The sequence below is a fragment of the Denticeps clupeoides genome, chromosome 19 (assembly GCF_900700375.1).
Source record: "Denticeps clupeoides chromosome 19, fDenClu1.1, whole genome shotgun sequence".
Classification (NCBI taxonomy): Eukaryota; Metazoa; Chordata; class Actinopteri; order Clupeiformes; family Denticipitidae; genus Denticeps; species Denticeps clupeoides.
Window position 1 is genome coordinate 11297992 of NC_041725.1, and position 21281 is coordinate 11319272.

Consider the following 21281-nt stretch of genomic DNA (forward strand, 5'->3'; position numbering starts at 1 on the left):
GTACAGGCCAAAAGTTTGGACACACCTTCTCATTCAATGTATTTTCTTTATTTTCAGGACCATTTACATTGGTAGATTCTCACTGAAGGCATCAAAACTATGAATGAACACATGTGGAGTTATGTACTTAACAAAAAAAAGGTGAAATAATTGAAAACATGTTTATTCTAGTTTATTCTTTGAAAACATGTATATTCTAGTTTCTTCAAAATAGCCGCCCTTTGCTCTGATTACTGCTTTGCACACTCTTGGCATTCTCTCGATGAGCTTCAAGAGGTCGTCACCTGAAATGGTTTTCCAACAGTCTTGAAGGAGTTCCCAGAGGTGTTTAGCACTTGTTGGCCACTTTGCCTTCACTCTGCGGTCCAGCTCACCCCAAACCATCTCGCTGGGTTCAGGTCTGGTGACTGTGGTGAAAGTCTCCACTTTTTGTTCATTACTAGTTTTGATGCCTTCAGTGAGAATCTACCAATATAAATGGTCATGAAAATAAAGAAAACACATTGAATAAGAAGGTGTGTCCAAACTTTTGGCACGTACTGCACATGCAAGCCCCGAGATTCCTCCACCCATTCATGATTCACTGGGACAGAAATGACTCCTCACTTTAAAATTCATTAAATTTGCCACAGACTGTTATCTACTGTGGTACATCATGCTACCCATGCTCAGTATATAAAGCTTATAAAGTTTATAAGCTTAATTAAAAAGTTTTCCTTATAAAAAAAGATTCAGCAAATCCTACTAGAGGAAACACTAAATTTATTTCACCAGCAGAGGGCAGACTTGTCTACCTGTAAAACGTCAGACATTTCCTAATCTTTGTTTACATGTTTTACATGTTGTTCATTCTGTAGTTTTTGGCCATTTACTTTTTGATTATATATGAGATGTTAGCCTGGTTCCACTAGCAATTAATGTGCAATGTTACATTGCACATTACATTCCAGACAATTTCAGAGATGATTGGATATTCAAGCAAAGCAAAAAAAAAAAAGAAGAAGCTTGGTTTGGTTTTATTATAAAATTGTCAAACACACGCACCAATAAAACAAATCTGTAGAAAATAAAAAAATCTTTCAAAAAAACAATTAAGGGAAATATATCATTAGGTCCTATTAAGAATAACAAATCAAATTAATTCAAAGTAATAGGCTACAGAAAAGTAATAGGCTACAGAACAAGTTATGTAGGAACTCACAGAACATTTTGAATTTCCATAAAGTTTGGTAAGTAGAACATTCACAGTTGCATAAAAAAAAACACCAGAAGAATCTAGAAAAAACTTTCCCAGTACATAAAGGTAATTTTTCTCCCTTTGCTATTGAATATTGTATGAAGGCATGTGTTAGATTATTACATCGCCTACAAATATTTGGTTTTAACTGCATGCTGGCATTGTGTTAAAACCAGAAACTGCCTCAAAAACCTGCGTCAATAATGTCCTTAAGTATTAAGTTATTGCTATGAGGTTTTGATTCTGAAGGTCACGTGTAAATAGCATAACAGCTAATAGCACAAACTGAATCAGCCCCCCCGCCAAAAAAATTATGCCAAACATGAACCAAAAGAACCCCACAGTCTCAAAAGTGCCAGGAAGCTAATTAAAGCATGTATGGAGTCTGGTTCGTCTTCTGACTCACAAAATCACTGTAGCTAGTGAGGTTTATCTTTGGAACTGCTGACCCATTTGTCCTGACTTTCACCTCAGCACAGGAGCCTAATGTGGCATGTTCTACCCCACACACAGACCGGAGCTTAGCCAGTGTCTCTTGTTACAGTTTAGGAATGTGCATGATCACTGCTATGCACTGTTAGCTCAGGAGCCCACTCTGAAAGAATGGCTGCTGTTCAAGAGATACCACTCCATCCACCCATGCATGGGACCATTCCGTGGCACCCTTCCGTGGGACCATTCATAGTACTGATCCACAGCTTAAAGCATGGTCTCAAATAAAATTTTAGATCAGCTGAATCACTTCTCTGCAGAGAGGGAAATATTGTTGATAGGAACAAGAAATTAGATTTTTTGCATTGGTTTGACTGATGGGGGTTTATAGATTTGTATTAGAAAACAAGTCGAGCAAGTGCAATCAACACCACGTGTGAGAACCCACATAAGGCAATGAGTGCACAAATACACATTCTGTCAGGTCATTACTTAAGGCAAGAGGGCTTGTTAAGAAAATATGAATAATGGATTGAACAAGGCCACTTCGAAAAAAAAAAAAAAAAAAATCTTACTGTCTTCACCAATACATTTGCACTTCTTATCAGCTATAGAACTGAGGAATAAGAATTCACTGTTCAGTCGATTTGCATAGAGTCTGCTGATAGTAGACCATCATCCCAGCAGGACAGCTGTGAGGTGCTACAACCGAGACAGTAAAAGGCTTTCTAGTGACGTGTGAATGTTTATTTGAGAGGTTGGGCATTTAATGGCTTAGGGGAGTGTGCCAGCGCTTCAGGATCTGAAGACGTGCACTGCCCTCACCACATACTGCCTGCAGATGGGACATTCATTCATGCGCTTGCCACATTTCGTGCAGGTGACCATGTGACCACATTCCAGCAGCACACAGTCTATGGGCGAGTCCATACAGATTTTGCACAGGTTCTCCTCCATGCCTGAAGTAACAGAGGGGTCTGCAGACACAACAGATTGGAAACATAGTCAACAAACATCCCTGAACTGTAACAGGTCCTGACAAACATCTTAACAGCTTCCATTAGATGTTCAAACACAAGCTAAAAACATAAAAACAGGAAAGACATGGACTAAAAACAGCTCTGGAGTTGTTAAGCAAATGGTGGTAGTAACCTAGTGGGTAACACACTCGCCTATGAACCAGAAGACCCAGGTTCGAACCCCACTTACTACCATTGTGTCCCTGAGCAAGACACTTAACCCTAAATTGCTCCAGGGAGACTGTCCCTGTAACTACTGGTTATAAGTCGCTCTGGATAAGGGCGTATGATAAATGCTGTAAATGTAAATGTAAATGGTATCTACACATTGTCTAAGTGAACCAAATAAGGGATTTCAATGATTGGCATTTTAAACCACTTATATAAGTTGCCCTGGATAAGAGCATCTGCCAAGTGCTGTAAATGTAAACATGGGTGAAAACTGCACATTTGCTGTACAGTATTAGTAATTATTCTCAATATTTGCCCAAATACAACTAACAAAGAGTGTGCATGGGTACTGGATCAACTAAGATACTGTCATTCAAATTCAATTACACAAAACACACGTGCACACACACAACCATTGTAAAAATCAATCTTACCAGTGTTGTCCATTGCATTAGAGACTGAGAAGAGAGAAAAAGAGAGACACAAAAACATTTAAAACATATTTGAAAGTGACTCAGTGATCTAATTGATAACTAGTAGGACTTGGGTGTCATACCCAAATTCTGCCTGTCCTGCTGGTCATGATAGAGGCGTGTGACTCTCTCCATTAGCTCCCACTTTTCACAGCAGCCCTTGTAATTCACAAAGTTCCTGGCCAGGATTTCTTTTAGCTGTCGCACACTGAGAGCATCGATGTCCTTCACTGAGTTCAGGTCCGACAGAGATGCTCTGCGTCCAGGGGCCAACATCTCCTCTGTGTCTGAGGACTGAGAGAAGAGGAAAGGGGCCACAAGAGGGACAAAGAGGGCATGTGAGCAAAAATAACAATGGGTTTAACTGTTGAGAGCTGAATGTATTATTTCTAGCGCTGGAAGATTAAGCTATATCAATTTTCCAATTTCCACAGGCAGCCAAAACATGAAGAGTGCTAAATGTCCACAATAACTTGGCCATTACAATCAGAATCTTGTGGGATCATAGACCTGCACATTATATCCATTTTTCACATGCTGAACATTCAAATCACTTTTAACAAAACAATTCCAAACCACAGATTCCTTTGTCAATAGCCACTTTGATCATGTAGACACAGTATAATTTTATAATTCATGGTTTCTGGTCATAGCACACATTTCAAAACATTTTATTGATGCAAACGATTTTTGCAATTACTTTGAGCTGAAAGCTTCAGGTATACGAACACCACCAATTTTGGAGGTGTCGCATTCTGGCCAAAACCGTAGTTGCCAACTGTAAAAACAGGCGCACACCCATTGTTTAAATTCGCAATGTCTCACGAGAGGGATGCCATATTTTATACTATTCCTGCATGTTTTTATCTCTGCTGTTGAGGCTGGGGGACAAACAGATTTTGCTCCAATCAAGGCCTCATGGAGCTTAGTTCCGTTTAGTTGGTAGACCGTGGGAGAAGAGGGAGGCAGGAGGCGCTACAGTACCTGCGACTCCCGCTCTCCCTGCAGCTCTGTGTCGCCCTCAGCGTCCAGCCCCTCCTCGGGCCCAGAGGACACCAGTGCAGATGGACTCTACAGGTCAAAGGTTAAGACGCGTAGGTTCAGTAACTGAAAATAGCATCTCGTTTGCCTCTTGGCTGATTGAATTGGTGAATAATTATGTTTGAAAGGCATTTGGCTTGTGTGCAGAAACAAAAAAGGCAAGATGCTCTCTCTGTGGCTTGCACTGTGTTGGGTTAAAGGGGCAATGTCTGCAGCACATTGGCAGTTTGAAAATGTCTGGAAAGAGTTTCTTTTGGTATTAATATTCATTAAACCATCCCATTTTTTTCTCAGCAACTGAAACCACATATTGTGTTTGAGAGACGTGAGTGTTAATATTAATATGATTGTGATATGATACAGAACTGCACACTTTTCCCCACTCATGTTATAATCTGTTCAATATTTTCCAGGAATTTCCACACCTACATAAGGCACCTGTCTCACCTGTCCCTCGTCCAGTATCTGTGTGTGGGCAGGTAGAGATTCACTGGTTGGTGTGGGCATGGATGGCGCGGAGGATGTCGGAGGTGGCATGGTGACAGGCTGGTCATCCTGCTGTGGAGTGTGGGGGTTGCTGGTAGGCGTGTGATGACCCAGGACCAGCTCCACAAGGTCCTCCTTCTCCCGACACATCTGAGTGGAGACCTCGTGCAGACGCAGGTAATCCCTCAGGTCCTTAACCTTGAGCTTCATCAGCTCTGCCCGCTCAAACAGGGTTCCGTAGAAGCGCTGGCAGGTGTGGCACAGCCGTGGCCGGAGGTCCACTTGGGCCGAGCAGCGACTGCAGAAGCTCTTTTTACAGTCCATACAGATGTGCTGCAGGTGCAAAACAGCAGTTTGGATGGGTCAATGACTGCCTGATTTAAAATTATAAAAATGTTATAACACGTGATCAAAGCAACATGCTATTGAACAGATCACAAATGTGAATAATCGAGTAACGGCGAAGGGCAGCATTGTACAGAACCTTCCTTTCGAATTCAGTCATGTTAATATAATTTCAGAAACTGTATCAAACATAACTAATATGTACACAATGAGTGTGAATATCTGCTGATAACTATAGCATGGGAACGAATGAACTTTCGAATAAACACACTATTATAAAATCCACTGTATACAGTCAGTCCAAAATGTAAATTCTTCATTCTTAACGTCGCACACATCTAGCTCATACAGGCCTACAGCAAAGCTCTCCTAATATAACAGGTCTCTTGTGGGACATGATAGTCATCAGCTCTTTGATGGCCTCTGACAGTAAAGCCTGACTTCTGTGTTGAGGCAAGTGACGCCATCGAGCTCTTCTGAACATCTTCAGGCAATTAACAAGAGAAAAGCCAGGCATCAATAAACACACACTGCATCTGATATCGGGGGGATTATGGAAATGAAAAAGGAGAGGAAGAGTGTAATAAACGTTTATTCAAATGAAAAGCAAAACAGTTGATCGCCATTCAAAGTAGTCTGCAAGTATAGGAGGACACACATTTGTTTCTAGCTGCCAATTCGGTCCTCTGAACTGCTTAAGGCTGATTAGATTTAGGAATTTCAACACTTCCATGTAATAAAATAAAAAAACAGGGGTGCTTTCCCAGCATTAGCACAGCGAGGGCTGTTCCAGGTTACATATTCCGGATGGTTCTTCAGTAATCTATATTTGTTTTATGCCCGGCTCAGGCAGGCAAAGCAACAAGGAATTTCTGACACACACAAGTAGCTCATGACACAGACATCAGACTGAGCTCATCCAACGCATGCCATCAACACAATTCCTGGCCATTCCACTGGAAGGTGTGTCATGTTAGATATGAGTCACATGCGACGGAGCCACACCATCCACAATTTTGACATATTTGTCATTATTTTAAATTACAGGAAATAATTTTAGAAATCTTTATTAAAAAACTGTTTATAACACAGCTGCTTTAGACTTTATGAAGGTTTCAGGTCGCAGTGCTCGCACACAGGCATGGGGGATATCAGGGGTTTTTAAGGTGCAGTATGTCACCTTACACAGGGGTTTTTAAGGTGCAGTACTTTAATGTTGCAACAGCTATGTCTTACCTTGAGATAATTTTGAAAATTCTTATAGTACATTTAACATGACCGTTTTTTTTCCCCCTACACATTTTACATGAATGCTAAATGAAAGTATGTGCGCATTAATGTTTTTGGACGAGTTAAATGTAATCCTTGCAAATGTTTAGCTTTACATGGATTCATTGAGCAGTCGGGGGGTGTCAACCCAGTCTGACAAGCCTATTGAATATGATGCGATGGGGTTTACACTTCTGTACCCACACTGGAATGGGCACCTGTGGCACAAAGCTCTCTGTGACGACAGGAAACGTTTCCATCTTTATAACGATGTAATGTGCGATTAAAATTCATGATGCTGCAGTCTGCATTAAAGGTGCTGAACCCAACCACATGCCCATTCTGCAGGCGCGGCCTCTTCTTCTATTACACTGAAGTGACATGGGAACATCTGAAGGGACTTCACCTTTCGAGTCTGGGTGTCAAAACCCCCCCCGCAGGCCTTGCACGTGTGGTCTGGCGCGGTGGGCGAAGGGTGGTTGCTGTACCCAGAGTTGGTGTAGGCTTGGTGCCTGGTGGTGCTGCTGCTTTCACTCTGCTCCACTGTGCCGGAGTCCAGACAAATCCAATTGCAGCAGGAAGCCCACATAATCACACTTTAGAAAGAAAGAAAGAAATTATAATAAGAGAGTAATAAAGTGGGATTTAGACAATTGTAAATTCAAATGATTTGATTTGTAAGGTCACCAAAAGTGTTAAGTTGCACGAGAACCTGAATATTGAATGCTAGACGTCATGGAGGCTGCTGACGAGTCCTTAATAGTGTCATCAGTGGGCAGGATTCTGTCTGTTGGCTGCACAAGTAGGGCTCCCATCATTAATTCAAAGCTTGTAGCGAGCCACATGAGACTCACCGCACTGCTCCTTCTAGGGTGTCACTCTATATTCCCCACACACACACAGACACACACTGGGACCAGACTGCAGACAAACCTGTACTCTGGCCCTCCACAGAGAATCTGCAATGCTGTCTGGTTCACAGATGCTAAAATGGCAGGGGACACCAAACTCACAGGCAACCGATCTTCTGCTCTGGAGCTCATAGGTGAGAATCACTACAACCAACCAGTCATCTAGACACGAATGGTCACGTTCTGCAAACTAGTCCAACCAGTTTGAACAGATGAGGCCGAGAAGGGAACTGTGAAGAGGGTGATTGAATTCCTCTCCACAAAATTTACCGGCTGAGTGCAAGGCCTCAACACACCGATTCATATCAGGCATCAGTTGTCTTCATAGTAATAATAATAAAAGGACAGCAGTCAAAGTCAACAACAGCAGAGGAATAATCAGCTAATTTAGGCATCAAATAACAAGCGCATGGTGAGATTCTGTCTCCTGGGAGTCCTACAGAAAGGCCGCTGAAGTAACCCGTGTGAGTCAATTATACGCACACTGCCATGGTGACGGGCCCAGATTCACCCAGCACTGTGGCAACGGCCACATTATTATCGATGAGGAATGTTATTGCTTTTTTAATATTAGTGCCTAAATTGAAAGGTGATAAAAATTGATAAAAATTAATAAGTTGATGAAAGTTGAACAGAAAAAAAAAAGTCACTAACGTGATAACGTGATAAGTCGCATAATTAACACACACACACACACACACACACACACACACATTTCATCAAAGTATATTGCTGACTGGACTTATTATACATGATTTTTTAGAACTATATATTTATTAGCATGCGGCTAATAAACAGCAAGCTGACATTGCAACACTGGCCGGAGTAGGTGCTGTAATGCGGGTTAAAGGGCGATGATTAGCCGGGGCTCCGCCAAGTGGCCCCCGCGGCCCACTGCGTCCTCCAGCCTCCAACTAACGTCCGTGTAACGTTTTAACAATGTCGACACAACGCTCCGTTTCCTGATCGTGTTGCAAAGACGGCAAGTTCCCCGATTCGCCACAAAAAAAAAAAGCAAGAACACTTGAAGAAGAGACAGAAGAGAAAATTAAATTGATTTGTTTATTTTCTTACCCGGTCCAGTGAAATCCGGATTAAGAGGAATACAGGGTTTACGTCGTCATTTCGGTCAAGTTTCTTCAGAGACGAATGGAGGGTGGCGGGCCGGTGTTCGGGCGAGCGGCATTCACCCCGCCGTCAGAGCACCTGCCTCAGGTGGGCAACCGACACTTTCACCGACAGAAAAACGTTTCAAAGCTTCACAAACGGGCTTCCAGCCATCCGTCCGACCGTTGACAGCAGATACATTACGTATAGCAAATAGTTTCGTCTAAAGTAAAAAAAAGAAAAAGTTAAAACCAAAGTCTCTTACCTTAGATCCGTTGCTCGTGGTGAAAAAGACGAGAGGACGACAGCGATCGGTGGCGAGTCCCAGTCGATGAAGGACTCAACTCAACGCCTTAGTTAGGAGCTCCATCGTCCGCTGGCGAAACGACATTCGTCAAAGTCGCCAAAACATCGAACTTCAGAGAAGGAAAGCCATTGCTGGAAAGATTAGTAACACGCAGTCCGTTCCTGGCATATGTTCGTGAAAACTTTCATTCGAGTTCCTCCTTCTCCGACAGGCTGGGGCCGCATTCCAATGCGTGAATGACGCCCCCTCGATCACTTCGGCTCGACGGAATCCCCGCCGCCATTTTGAAGACCACTCCCTTCCGCAAAAGTTGTCACCGGCAGCCTTTCGGCCTCGCCCGCCGCTGCTCGCAAGCACGACTCTGCAAAAACTTCAAATCAAACCCACCCCGACAAGCATTTCAATGGCGCTCCCTTCCGAAGATAGGTACTTTGTGACGTAGGGACGAGGTTGGGGAGGGTAGAGGTTGGAGGGAGGAGCGGGGAGAATTGAAACGCGCCCCAGGCCTCGGGCGTATAGTAACGCCGCGCACGCGCACGCTCGTGCCCGAAAGCGGAGTAGATGAAGTGGGTGTAACGGGACGAGACAGCGTCACCTGCTGTCAGTGTAAATGCTTTGTTCCACTGTGGTATGTAATTTAGGTAGGCTAGTCAGAGGTGGTTTTGATTTAATATCCATTATGTCGACAATCAGAAGCTATCATTATTTTGGGTAAAGTGATCAAATAACACCCATTCGATCTTTTAGAGTAAATTTATTGACATATAATGTGGTCGACACAATAGCTTGAATCTTTTGAACAAGGACTATCCATAAATGGATAAATACTGTAAAACACCTTGTAAACTTCATGCTGAAAACCCAAACTGTGGTAAAACCTTTCAAACAGCAACAAATCAAAGCAATCATTTTATACACAGTACTCATTTTTCTTAAATTCCACTCTCATACCCACCCAGCCTTAATTTGTTGCCATCTGAAATGCAGAAGCCCATGAGTAAACCGGCTTCTGGAAAATAAATGAGCTGGGCAGGTGGGGGCAGGTAGGGCTTTTGCTCAGTCCTGAGCAGGACCACCAGAGGTGCTCTGGCAGTGAACACTGGAGGGCGTTCCGGCAAATGCGCTCCCTGCAACAGGGTCAACGTCAAGCCACACAAACCTGTTCCGGGGTGCATCCGGTAAACAGGTTGCTGGAATCCCACAGGGCGGAGGTTGCATTACACGACCTCATCATCCTACAAAGTCAACACGTCTCTTTCAGATGAATATCAGGACCTTCTCAGTCCCATTTTACACCCACCACTCCACAGTCTCATTACGTCAGAAGGAAAATAAGAACATGGAACCAGCAATCCATTTTAAAGTTATTACATCCCTGTACATACAGAATTTATACATATTCTTCACAGGTATATCCTAGGTTCCCACACATACCTAAATGTAAAGGCAACATCATTTAAAGAGAGGAGACACTGCTTCATATCTCCAGATCAATATGTATACCCCCTAACATATCTTCAGCCAAATGCACATTAAGGAAAAAAGGTTGGCTCATCATATACAGCACAAAAAAATAGAGCTGCCACAAATAATAGACTAGTTTATGTGCCCATGATCCTAGTCCAACCTCCTGAACTCCACCACCCCCAAACACATTCATTAAAAACTCCGCAAGATGATACATTTTATTGCCATAAACAGTGTAGGAAAAAATGAGACAAAAAAAAAAAAAGAATAATAATAAAAAAAAAAAAACAACAACCAATCATTCTACTATACAGTAAGAAATGTTAGCACTTTCTCAATTTCAGCTTCAAAGAAATTTGAATATCTGCAACATATGGGGTGTCCCTGACAGGTTTCTACATGGGACTTTTAGACCACTTTTTTTTTTTTTTTTTTTTAATATTCAGCCTAAGCATTTCAACCTTTTGTTCAGTAGAATTCCTATGTAAAAGCTGTACATGTGACTTTAGATGTAAAGATGCATTTTTTTTTATTATTAACCTCTGATCCCTACATGTGATCAGGCTACGTACGCCGATTGCTGCTGCCTAAGTCTGTCGCATGCCGCCCCTTTCAGACAAAGCGTGGCGAGTCCCGCCATCGTGGCTGAAAGGTCCTCTTGAGCTGGCATTCAACAGACTCTGCTCAAAAATCTTTCAAAAGATTGGATGCAAGGAAGTAGACGATGCACAAGTTTCCCTTCGCATTGAAAAGATTTAATGGTTAAGACAGTGGAAATAAAGTTCACAAATAGACCAGAAATTTTTGGAAGAAAAAAAAAAAAAAAGTATAAAAAGACACCGCAGCTGACGGCCTTGGCCGCCGGTGTCTGAAAAATTTGTTAAACTGATTCATTTTCCTCATTCAAAAACACAAAACAAGCCTTGGGAAAGGAAAAGAAACATTACACTTCAATACAGTACCTTACCCAAAGCCAACAGAATGACACTGAAGCCACTGTCCTCAGTTTATAGTTTTGGTCTGGGGAGGGGTTGTGTGTGTGTGTGTGTGTGTGTTGGGTGGGGGGTGTCCCGAAGAGGGAGCAAGCAGGGCGGACATAAGCCTATGCCTCACCCCTTCCAGAAGCCCTGGGTCCAGCAGCTCTGTAGCCAATCAGATGAGAGCAATTTGCAATTTTTATTATATATTTTTTAATGTATGTTATGGCGGTACAGGGAGAGGACCCCCCGGCACCTGTAGCCCAGTCTGCATTTCTTTAGAGGAGGAGTCTTTGAAAGATTTTTGGTGAACAAAGCCCGTAGATCCAGTCTAGCCTTCCGGAATAATGCAGCAGCCCCACTGGTATATTAATTCTTAAGAAACGGAAGAAAACAGCACATCGATTTCTGGGGTTAGACAGGGTCATCCATGGGGGGAGGGGTTTAAAATATCACACAAATCACATCTGGGAGAGAGAAAAAAGATCAAAACCAAATATATTTCAGACAGCTCCTACACTAACAGAATGATTAAGTAGATTGGTACAATGAGCTTAGTTAAACACCTCTAAATATCATTGAGTAACCTTTGTTTTTCTTTGTGTGTAATTTTGTAAGTTTCAAAAAACCGAACACTGAATATTTGATTGAATTACGAAGCTCTGTCAACACTCCATTTGGGGGGAAAATATTATTAGGGTTAGTTATTTATATATATATAATAATATATAAAGAATATATTATTGTTTGATTTACACGAAGCCAAAAAAAACAGTATGCTGGAGTGTGTGTGTATAGAGTGCAGTGGACAGCCTCCTAAAAAGGTGTATTGAGGCGTTCCACACTATGATGAGCCGCTGATAATGAACTCAGTTCAAATTTAAATGCATTTTTTCCCCTCCATGTGTGGTTGATGCACCCAAGGTCCACACATTACTTATAATAAAATGGGCAGACATCTTCAAAGCTATTTCTATAACTAAAACAGTTTAAAAGAAACACAAAAAAAGAAGATAATTATTATTATTATTTTTTTAAACTTGGCCAGCTTAAAAAAAAACGTTCCCTCCGCAGAACTACAGTACAGAGCAGGCACTAATTTCAGGGGAGCAGGGGTGAACATGAGTTTTACAGTTTGACATGCATCCACGAGCTGCTCGTCTGTGTAAGTGTGAGTTTCACTGGCAAGTGTGAGATAGAGGTGTGTGTGTTTTTTTTTTTTTTTTCCGCCATTAATAAATATTTTCACTTTTTTCACTGAGGTGGGTCACTTGAACGAGGTGGGTCTCCATTCATCTCCAACAGGTAGGAATGATGACAGAGGTGTTATCGCATTCCCATTGGCATGATACGTGTTTTTTTCCGCCCCCATTTCCCCAATCTTTTGCAATTTTCTTTATTTTAATCTTTAAGGACCCCCATCCTGTGCCCATCCTCCCATGCCCTCCCCCCAGCCCTCAGTCCCATTGCATGGTGGCAGGTGGCAGTCTCTTAGTGTTTATCTTTAGAAATTACCTCCTCCCTTGGCTTGGCGCCGCCGAATATGGCCGAGTTGGGGTTTGCCACTTGGTTGAGGGGTTCAGAGACCGTACGCGGCTTCAACTGTAGCCTTGGTCTTTGTGCCCTTTCCTCTGCAGAGAAAACACATGGACTGCAGTGATTATAAGGTGAAAAATCGACATTATCACAACATAGGACGACACTAAGCACTTGACTGACTTGCATCCTACCCAAAACCAGTCCCTCCTGGATTTTGTGGGCTTTTTGGTGGTTGCAATTTAAATGCCACTTTTCTTAAAAATTAAATAAAAAAAAATTATAACGTGCTTAGTTAGGATGGTGTAATGAGATTTGCTTAAAATTGCTTCCTTTCCTCCCATTAATAGGTGCACATAAATAGTAGCAAAATTTAATTACACTTTAACCAGAAAAAAAATCACGACATCCTGGAGGGAACGCCCTGTACTTTGAATAAACATAAATGGCATCAAGATCTTTGTTTTGCAGCGATTCATTAACCTAATTCGTTAGTTACAGTTACGATAAACCCACCTGCATCAAAGATTTACACGAGATCCGAACATTGATAAATATATACAACTAGGCTACTATAATGGTAAAATTCATACTTTTTAAATGATTATTGTATGTAAACAGATGTATTGATAAATCCTAATAAAGACATTTGATAAAAATTGTCCTGAACAAATAGCTTTGATAGGTAAATAAATGCTAAGACACCATCAGAAGGTTCTCTGAAGTCCGTCGGGCCTCCACGAGGTCCATCCCGGTAGCGTCCCATTCCCATTCCCATTCCCATTCCTCCTCCGCTGCCTCCGCTGCCGGCGCTGCCTCCGCTGCTGCTGCTGCCGCTGCTGCCGCCCCCTCTTCTGTCACCAGGGCGACCGCTGCCGCCGCCTCGACTCCTCCCACCCATGAAGTCATCCTCTCTATAACCTACAGGAAGGAAGCGGGTGGGAGAACATTTAAACTGCCAGCTTCCAACCAAACCGAGCGTCCTTGTGAGGTAAATCAGCCTGTAAGTGATGATCAGAGATCAGTGTAGCTTCTCTCGTGAAGTGGTGGATATCTGATCCTAGACCAGCACTTAAAAAGAAAAAGCCTCCAGCAAGGCTCCTGAAATCCAGACTAATGAGAATGAGATGGAGTCCCTGCATGCGTGATTCAGGCAGAAGTCAGAATCCTCAGGGAATGGATGAACTCCCATTACCCATCCATTATGGCCATTCATCTCTTCTGCCCGGACTAGACTACCCAACCAACTCTGCCTCTACGGACAACATGGTCTGGTCTCTTGCCCGATTCAGCAATCTGGTTTTGCAAATCTCTCTCGCACCTCCTCCAGATTGGTCGTAGTCGTCTCTGGAATCACGTCCCCCGCCTCTGGGACCACGTGAGCCACCGCGGCCTGTAAGGGACAGGGCTCAGTTTAACAAAAAGAGCAGTCAGCGGGCAGGGGTGGGAGAGGGCACCCCTTGCAGGTTTGCCATGCTAAACGCCAGCTACCTACTCCTACCGTGGCCAGCTTAGAGGTTAGTTTCGTCAACGAGGGACTCGGACTACAAGTAATCAGCAGAAAAAGGAGCTGCTAGTGGCAGGTTGAGTCCAGCGGTTAGGCAGATAGTGTCAGAGGAGACAGCAGGCTGACAACCAGAAACAGAGCCAGGAGATTGAGAGGCGAGTTGTGAGGTGGATTAGATGGTGGTGAGTGTTGGTCTCAACGCCATTTCCTCAAATCCAAGTCCCCGGCACACTCTCAAGGGGAGAGAAATGAACACTGCCAACAGGGCTGAATACAGAGTATACAGGCTGTCACTGTGCTGCACTGTGGCCATGATAGATGATCAGGCAGTCAGCTAGAATATAGAACATTATTTTTTAACATTTACCTTTATTTCAATAAGAATAAATAAGACTTGGACATGAGTGAAAGCTGTTGGGTTAGCCTGACAAAACAAGCACACGATCGCACACGTTTGTCTGACTGTGTTCACTGAGGTCCAGAGTGAGCACCACGGTACCTCTCTCATCTTTCCGGAAACCGAATCCTCCACCTCCCCGCTCTTGCCTTCGGCCCTCAGCGATGTCCACCCTCAGTGACCGATCTCCCAAAAGCTGTGGGTGACACGTACCTTAGCCCTGTTCCCATTAACTCCCCTCCACCACATCATCTCATGATCACAAATCTGTTAGAAAGCAGGCGTCAGGCAAGTTGCTGGATACTTACAGCACCATCGTATGTCAAAGCTTCCTTGAGGGACTCTAGGTCATCAAACTCTACGTAACAAAAACCTGCAGACAAAAAAACAAAACCAGAGAAAATAGGTTATGATGCAGAGCACTGCAAACCTCTCCTGACCTGTAAAAACCAAGAGAATGCACGCTTGGTGCATCAAAGTGCATGTTATTTACACCAGAATATGCATTATTGTTTTAAAACTGATCTATTTATTCCCAGACGGCACAGCTAATTGGAAAGCTATGCACAAAGCCCAGTGCTCTAATCCATTAGAATGGCAAAGGACTTGTTTGTACTTATGCCAGCTCCTGCAATAACTCCACATTTTACTGAACCACTCAAATAATAAAAAAAAAAAAATCATAAGTGTGTATGTTTGTTGTGATCATTATCATTTGTTCAAATATACAGTAATCAAATGTGGCATATCAGATATTTTAACATTGTGGATGCAGGGACCCTGCAGTGTTTTAACATTTCTACCTCAGACACTTTTGCCATGTAATCAGTTTGTGAGCTGAACTTGCATCATGGGGAAAATATGAATTTTGGAATGCATTAATATATTTTGAATCAATAGAGATTCTAATGTGTTTTTGGCACATCCCTATTGTTCAGTTTATTAATAGGAAATAAATAAATAAATAAAATCGTATTGAAATTAATTGATGAATACTAAATGCAAAGACCTCATAATCATGACCAAAATAATGATGCACAGTAAAGCTTAAAGGATTCTAATGGTACCTCTGGTGGGTTCAACAGGCACAGTCATATCAATTAGAAAAAAACAGGGCATACCTTTGAACTTGTCTGTCTCTTTGTCTCTGACTAGTCGAACGCTCCTGACACTGATGTCTTTGAAAATGGCGTCTATGTCACCCTGAACGGTGTTGAAGGGCAGGTTGCCTACATATGCTGTGTATGGGGGTTCTGTGGGGAGATCCTTCTGCTTGCGGGGTCCTCCTGGGCCACCACCGCCTCGGGGTCTGTCCAAAAAAAAAAAAAAAAAAAAAAATGATAACAACGGTATAGCGGGCTTCATTCCAAAAACATTTTTGCAAGAATATCAGAGACTAGGGCTGCGTGGTATAAACAGTACGCAACGGGAGAGATTTTTTTTTTATTATACCGGCCAACCGCGGCAATATCTGCTCCCCAAGGATATGACAAGGTTGCATCACCTGAGCGAAACCACGCCTACTTGCAGCACGAGGCATTCGTCCTAAATTCGAGGTACCCCCCCCCCCCAAAAAATCTAATAAAATGACTAGTATTCCTTAAATCTAGACATTAAAGGTCTTAAAAAGACTGTAAAATAAAACAAGCCTTCAATCTGTCAGTAATTTTGCCCAATCCGGACCACATAAAAAAGAAAAAAATCTGAACAACCATTTTTTTTATTTAAATATTTTCTGACTATATTCTAAGCTCTATAGTCCTATCACTCGCATCATGCAAATACCTGGAATTATGGGTGTGACAGAAAGTCCGCTTTCAGTAGAATCGCCCAGATGTTGTTATGCTGTATGTCGATGTATCTGTAAAAAGTTTATTACACAGTTCTCTGCTGCAGCGCCTCGGCTATGAACACGTGTTACCCTTTCACACACTATTGGGGGTGGCTTTCTGCTGCAAAATGGGGGGGGGGGGGGGGGTGTCTATAATAATCAGCATGCTTATGGTGCGTCTATTCTGTGAGAGAAGAGGCGTCCGGTCTCCGGGCTGGCATGAACGGGAGCCCTGAAAGGGGGCCCGAAGAATTCCTTCGGTGGGTCGTGGCATTTGGCATTACGTGTCTGCTCGGCCGAGGTATACGCGCATATCTCAACACGTTCGTTCAACACGCAAACATCTGGACAAAATAAAAAAAAACAAAAAAAACGCCTCGCCCCCGACGTGCGACAGGATTTCGCATCTGATGCGTGTTTCGGACACGACCACTCGAGAAGCCCACGTTTTTCCCAGACGCGTGACAGCGGGGAACGAGGGGCGCGACGAGTCGGGCCCACCAGCCGCATCAGGCTACGCGGCCGCACCAGACGCGAAATCTGCTGGGAAAACAACATATAAAAAAAACGCGCCTCGATTTGCCGTCGAAATCTCGCTCCGTGGTGCCGCGGACACTCGATCTGCACCGTCGTGTCGCCGGCCATGTGGGCAGGGCGCTCCCCCCCCCTTCTTCTCGGGATCCTGGCGCCAAGCGCCTCGCTGGCGGAGGCTCCGTTAAAGCGGCGCATCTACCGAAATGACAACAGACCGGGCGATCGCGTGGCGGCGCACCGAATCGGGAGCCGCGGGCCTTCCTTGCTACCCGCGTCGGCCCCCCCCATTCATCGCGGCGGCGGCGGCGTGCTGCCCGCCGGCCCCGATCCCCGGTGCCAGGCCTGCGCGCAAATCAGGTGCTGCGCACCGCTACAGAAAATGCCCACGCCGCGTACCCCGCGGCGATGCATTTAAGCCAGCAAGTCGGCCGAACAGCTTTGCTCGGCCGCTCACTCACCCTCTTCCACCGCCGAAGCTGCCATAAGCCCGGTCCCGGTCATCGTAGTTATCGTAATCCGCCATTGCCGTGATTGCTATACAGGAGAAAGCAGGTCTGTTAGGGAAGGACCTCCAATATACTGTCGCGCGTAGCTGTCCGCAACGCCGCCTGTACAAAAACGGGAACCACACGACTAGATCGGGGCAAATGCAGCTCCGTCACCACGTCTTATTTTTCGTGCGAATTGTGAGAAACGTAGCTCTTTGCAGACGAGGGCAATGCCGCACATATTACGTAATTTAAGAGCAATTTGCAGCTGGTACATTTGAGTGGCTGTTTAAGGCCATCCTCGGAGGGCACTTTCTGTAGGAAGTTGAATATGCTAATAGCTAACAGCCAGCACAAGTAACCAAATAGACGTTTAGTCTCACGATCAAATCTTCCTTTATGTACTGTAGCAGAGGCTGTATCAATTCACGGTTGGAAATGTTTACTTGTCATCATACGAACGAAAAGACGGCATGTACATATGCGACGCATATCCAAAGGTTTAATAAATTGCCATATGGAAGAAAGTAAATATATATTTTCTATAAGGTATTATTTCCTGTTTTTTTGTTGCATTTCGTGGAAAGGTTTTGACTACATACTGTATGAATTTGAGTAACCCACACAAATTACATGCTGGACCATTTCAAAAGTGAAGTGATTGTCACATGTGATGCACAGCACACGGTGCACACAGTGAAATTTGTCCTCTGCATTTAACCCATCACCCTGAGTGAGCAGTGGGCAGCCATGACCGGCGCCCGGGGAGCAGTGTGTGGGGACGGTGCTTTGCTCAGTGGCACCTCAGTGGTACCTTGGCGGATCGGGATTCGAACCGGCAACCTTCTGATTACGGGGCTGCTTCCTTAACCGCTTGGCCACCACTGCCCCTAAGTGAAGTGATTGTCATTGTTATACACAGTGAAATGTGTCCTCTGCTTTTAACCCATCACCCTGAGTGAGCAGTGAGCAGCCATGACAGGCACCCGGGGAGCAGTGTGTGGGGACGGTTCTTTGCTCAGTGGCACCTCAGTGGCACCCTAGTGCTTCAGGATTCGTCTCAGCAACCTTCTGATTTCAAGTCTGCTCCCTTAACCACTAGGCCACCACAGCCCCATAGAACGAGGTCTGTTTCTGCTTGGTACAGTATGAATAGTGGTTATGAATAGTGGTATGGCTGAAACCAAACAGCTAGTAGTAGAAGTAGTTGTAGTAGTAAAACTATTAGTAGTAAATGCCAGCCCGTAATTTTGGCTATGGCCCAATTTACTGAATAATAGAATTATTTAACACAACAATATAGGTGAGCAATGCTCTAACCTGTATTCAAATCCCATCAAGTCTTGGATATATAATGTTTTTTGAAGAAATGATGATTCTTGATGTCAAAATTAAACATTTTTCTCACGTCTTCAGACTACTGTCAGTGTTTAGAACAAATGGGCTGCCTACAACCATGTGAAGTCTGACCAGTAGTGACACAATATCAGTGGTACAGTTGTGGTGGCCGCAGTCAAAAAGCCAGCAGTTGGGCTGGAAAAGGCTGAGACGACACACTTTACAGTGAGTTATTTGTACACACCGTAAACCTAGACTAGTATTTGGAAGAGAGCTGCAGGTAAAGGCAGGTCCTGTCTTCCTGTGACGTGTCCTGTGTGAAAATGCTTTCCTGGTTATCCAGCTATCCAGTAGGTGGTGATAGATCCACACCATTGAAGAGATGGAGCCGAGGCAGAGGAAGTGTAGAGCTTTAACATACCTGAGGTCGGAGGAAAACAAGCCTCCTTTTGATTAGATTGTTACCATGGACGAACATGTAGCAAGACCAACTATTACCTGCGTGCCTCCAGGCCCACATTCTAACCTATGAAATTTAGTGTCGGATTCTATTTGAAACATTTTAATTCTGCACACGTACATTTTCTTGCAATAAACCCTTAGCATGTCATTGTCACAAAGCATCCTGGGGCCAGAATTTGTGCAGAAAATGCACAGTATTTTATGTACTTACACAGAGTTGTGATTTTGTTTTTAAAGCTGAATACACATAAACACTTATCCCATTATTTCAGCATGGTGTGAGATCTGCTCTGGACACAGCGGCATGGACACAGAGATAGTCTACAGTCCGCTTTGGCTGGATAAGGCCTTCATTAGCATGCGCTTCTGCAATTTGATTGATTTCCACTGAACCAGGAAGAAGATATCGCTGAAAGGCTCTCAGATAATTTGAATTTCCATGATTGATGAGGGGGACATTTTAATAGCCTAAAGCAGCAAGTGGTCGGGAGAATCAAGATTGTGAGAATCGGTAGGCTGAGGGGCACACATTGTGGATTGAACAGAGCTTCTGTTGTTTCAGGGTGAATCCCAAAAGATGCATTTCTTCGATCAATTGCTGCAATACCGGACAGGTTTCTAATCTCACCTGCATGCAGAATGTTCCTTTGACTGTAGATTAAACTACACAGTGGAGATGTATCTATAAGAGATTGTGTTTCTACATTGCTTTTTCTATTTTAGAAGCATGAATCGAATAATTACGGGATGGTGCTCTACCAATGGTATTCCGGTGTATGGGAATTATTAATATTTTAACAATTTGGAAATTGTATTATGTATGTATGTATGTATTTGCACATTTGTTGATGTGTATATTTTCACAGGAATTTTAAATACATTTACAGAAGGTTACAAACTGATTGTATGTTGATCTTGGTTGGTTATTAAAAGTGAAAAAAAAGTCCTTTCATGAAACTATATTTTGTTTCTCAGATGTTACATCTGAGCATTTGGAAGTACATCTTTAGCATTTGGATGAGTTTACACCATTTTAATACATTCAGTAATTGGCAAACAATCAATTTGACCATAATGTATCAACACCATTACAGAAATAATTACTGAAATATAGGAAAACTATAGCTAGATGCCTGCAGTATGTGACTGAGAACAAGCAGCAACAAAAAGTCAATACAGTCAATAGGCATCTGACTTGTTATGAAGAATCAATGGCCCAACATCCTGGATCATCCAGGGAAGAAATATGCTCTGAGGACCCCAAAGTGTTTCATTTATTGCCACTTGACCAGGAACCAGACTACTAGTTTAGGTGTTTGAGATGAGCCGGTGTTTTGCATGAGAGAGACACATATGGCACTTTTTACAATCTACATATTGAATATCATGCAGAAAAAGCTATTTTCCCCATTTCACTGGTGCCTCAGAGCGCTGTGGAAGGACAGATTAGAAAAAAGTTGGCAAGTCGATTGAAAGGTCTATCACAACGCAATTTAATGGCTTCTGAGCCTGTCCCTGGGTGGCACAGTGTGACATTGTCTTAATCTCTTGTGCTGGAGGCATAGGAATTAAAGGATGAATTGAAATCCATGATGGCAGAAAGATCCTGACTGAACTGGCGGGCGCTCAGGTGTTCATGTCTCTTCCATTTGGTCTCTTGTTTAAGTGACTAGGTTGAGCCTGGGGCTCTAGCATCCTCTGTTGAAAAATGAGATCTATGACATAAAAACATTTGAGGCTTGGCCCGCTCAGAAGGTCCTGCTCAGGGTCACCTCTGGTCCTGAAGACTGATGATGGGGGGGGCTTTAGGACCAACACGAGCCTGAGAGATTAAACAAATCAAAGACCTCCACAGTAATTGAGGTCACTTTGTCCATTTATAAGATCACAGTACAAATGATGTAGCAATTAATCACAAACCACCTGGACTATGTAGTTTGAGGGAT

At 43.4% G+C, this 21281-nt stretch overlaps 2 protein-coding genes across 8 annotated transcripts; both read right to left on the minus strand.

Moving 5' to 3' along the window:
* Positions 1-993: 993 nt before the first annotated feature.
* Positions 994-9165, minus strand: rffl (ring finger and FYVE-like domain containing E3 ubiquitin protein ligase). Of its 6 annotated transcripts, XM_028962995.1 has the most exons (9): positions 8757-9165; positions 8459-8613; positions 7186-7267; positions 6880-7069; positions 4821-5192; positions 4317-4403; positions 3416-3626; positions 3294-3317; positions 994-2646 (listed from the first exon to the last, which is right to left on the minus strand). In XM_028962995.1, the coding sequence occupies exons 4-9, from the start codon at positions 7060-7062 to the stop codon at positions 2465-2467; spliced, it is 1059 nt and encodes a 352-aa protein (XP_028818828.1). In that variant the 5' UTR covers positions 7063-7069; positions 7186-7267; positions 8459-8613; positions 8757-9165; the 3' UTR covers positions 994-2464. The 6 variants fall into 6 exon arrangements, with proteins under 6 accessions (XP_028818828.1, XP_028818829.1, XP_028818830.1 ...); XM_028962996.1 differs by having other exon boundaries at positions 6880-7267; positions 8459-8590; positions 8757-9164; XM_028962997.1 differs by having other exon boundaries at positions 6880-7267; positions 8459-8594; positions 8757-9164.
* Positions 9166-10150: 985 nt separating this feature from the next.
* On the minus strand, positions 10151-17662 carry eif4h (eukaryotic translation initiation factor 4h). Of its 2 annotated transcripts, XM_028962821.1 has the most exons (8): positions 17506-17662; positions 15804-15991; positions 14991-15055; positions 14785-14878; positions 14100-14171; positions 13484-13699; positions 12758-12873; positions 10151-11617 (listed from the first exon to the last, which is right to left on the minus strand). In XM_028962821.1, exons 1-8 carry the CDS (start codon positions 17568-17570, stop codon positions 11612-11614), a joined length of 822 nt encoding a protein of 273 aa, XP_028818654.1. In that variant the 5' UTR covers positions 17571-17662; the 3' UTR covers positions 10151-11611. The 2 variants fall into 2 exon arrangements, with proteins under 2 accessions (XP_028818654.1, XP_028818655.1); XM_028962822.1 differs by lacking the exon at positions 14100-14171.
* Between the last annotated feature and the right edge of the window lie 3619 nt (positions 17663-21281).

Excerpts from the sequence above, each read along its gene's own strand:
- rffl (XM_028962995.1), bottom strand. The coding sequence starts at position 7,062 with ATGTGGGCTTCCTGCTGCAATTGGATTTGTCTGGACTCCGGCACAGTG. Across the intron at positions 3,627-4,316 it reads AGGGAGAGCGGGAGTCGCAG|TCCTCAGACACAGAGGAGAT; the intron begins GTACTGTAGCGC and ends CTCTTCTCTCAG. Across the intron at positions 3,318-3,415 it reads GCAGGACAGGCAGAATTTGG|TCTCTAATGCAATGGACAAC; the intron begins GTATGACACCCA and ends CTCTCTTCTCAG.
- eif4h (XM_028962821.1), bottom strand. The coding sequence starts at position 17,570 with ATGGCGGATTACGATAACTACGATGACCGGGACCGGGCTTATGGCAGC. Across the intron at positions 15,992-17,505 it reads AGCTTCGGCGGTGGAAGAGG|ACCCCGAGGCGGTGGTGGCC; the intron begins GTGAGTGAGCGG and ends TTTTTTGGACAG. Across the intron at positions 13,700-14,099 it reads CTACGACCAATCTGGAGGAG|GTTATAGAGAGGATGACTTC; the intron begins GTGCGAGAGAGA and ends TCCTTCCTGTAG.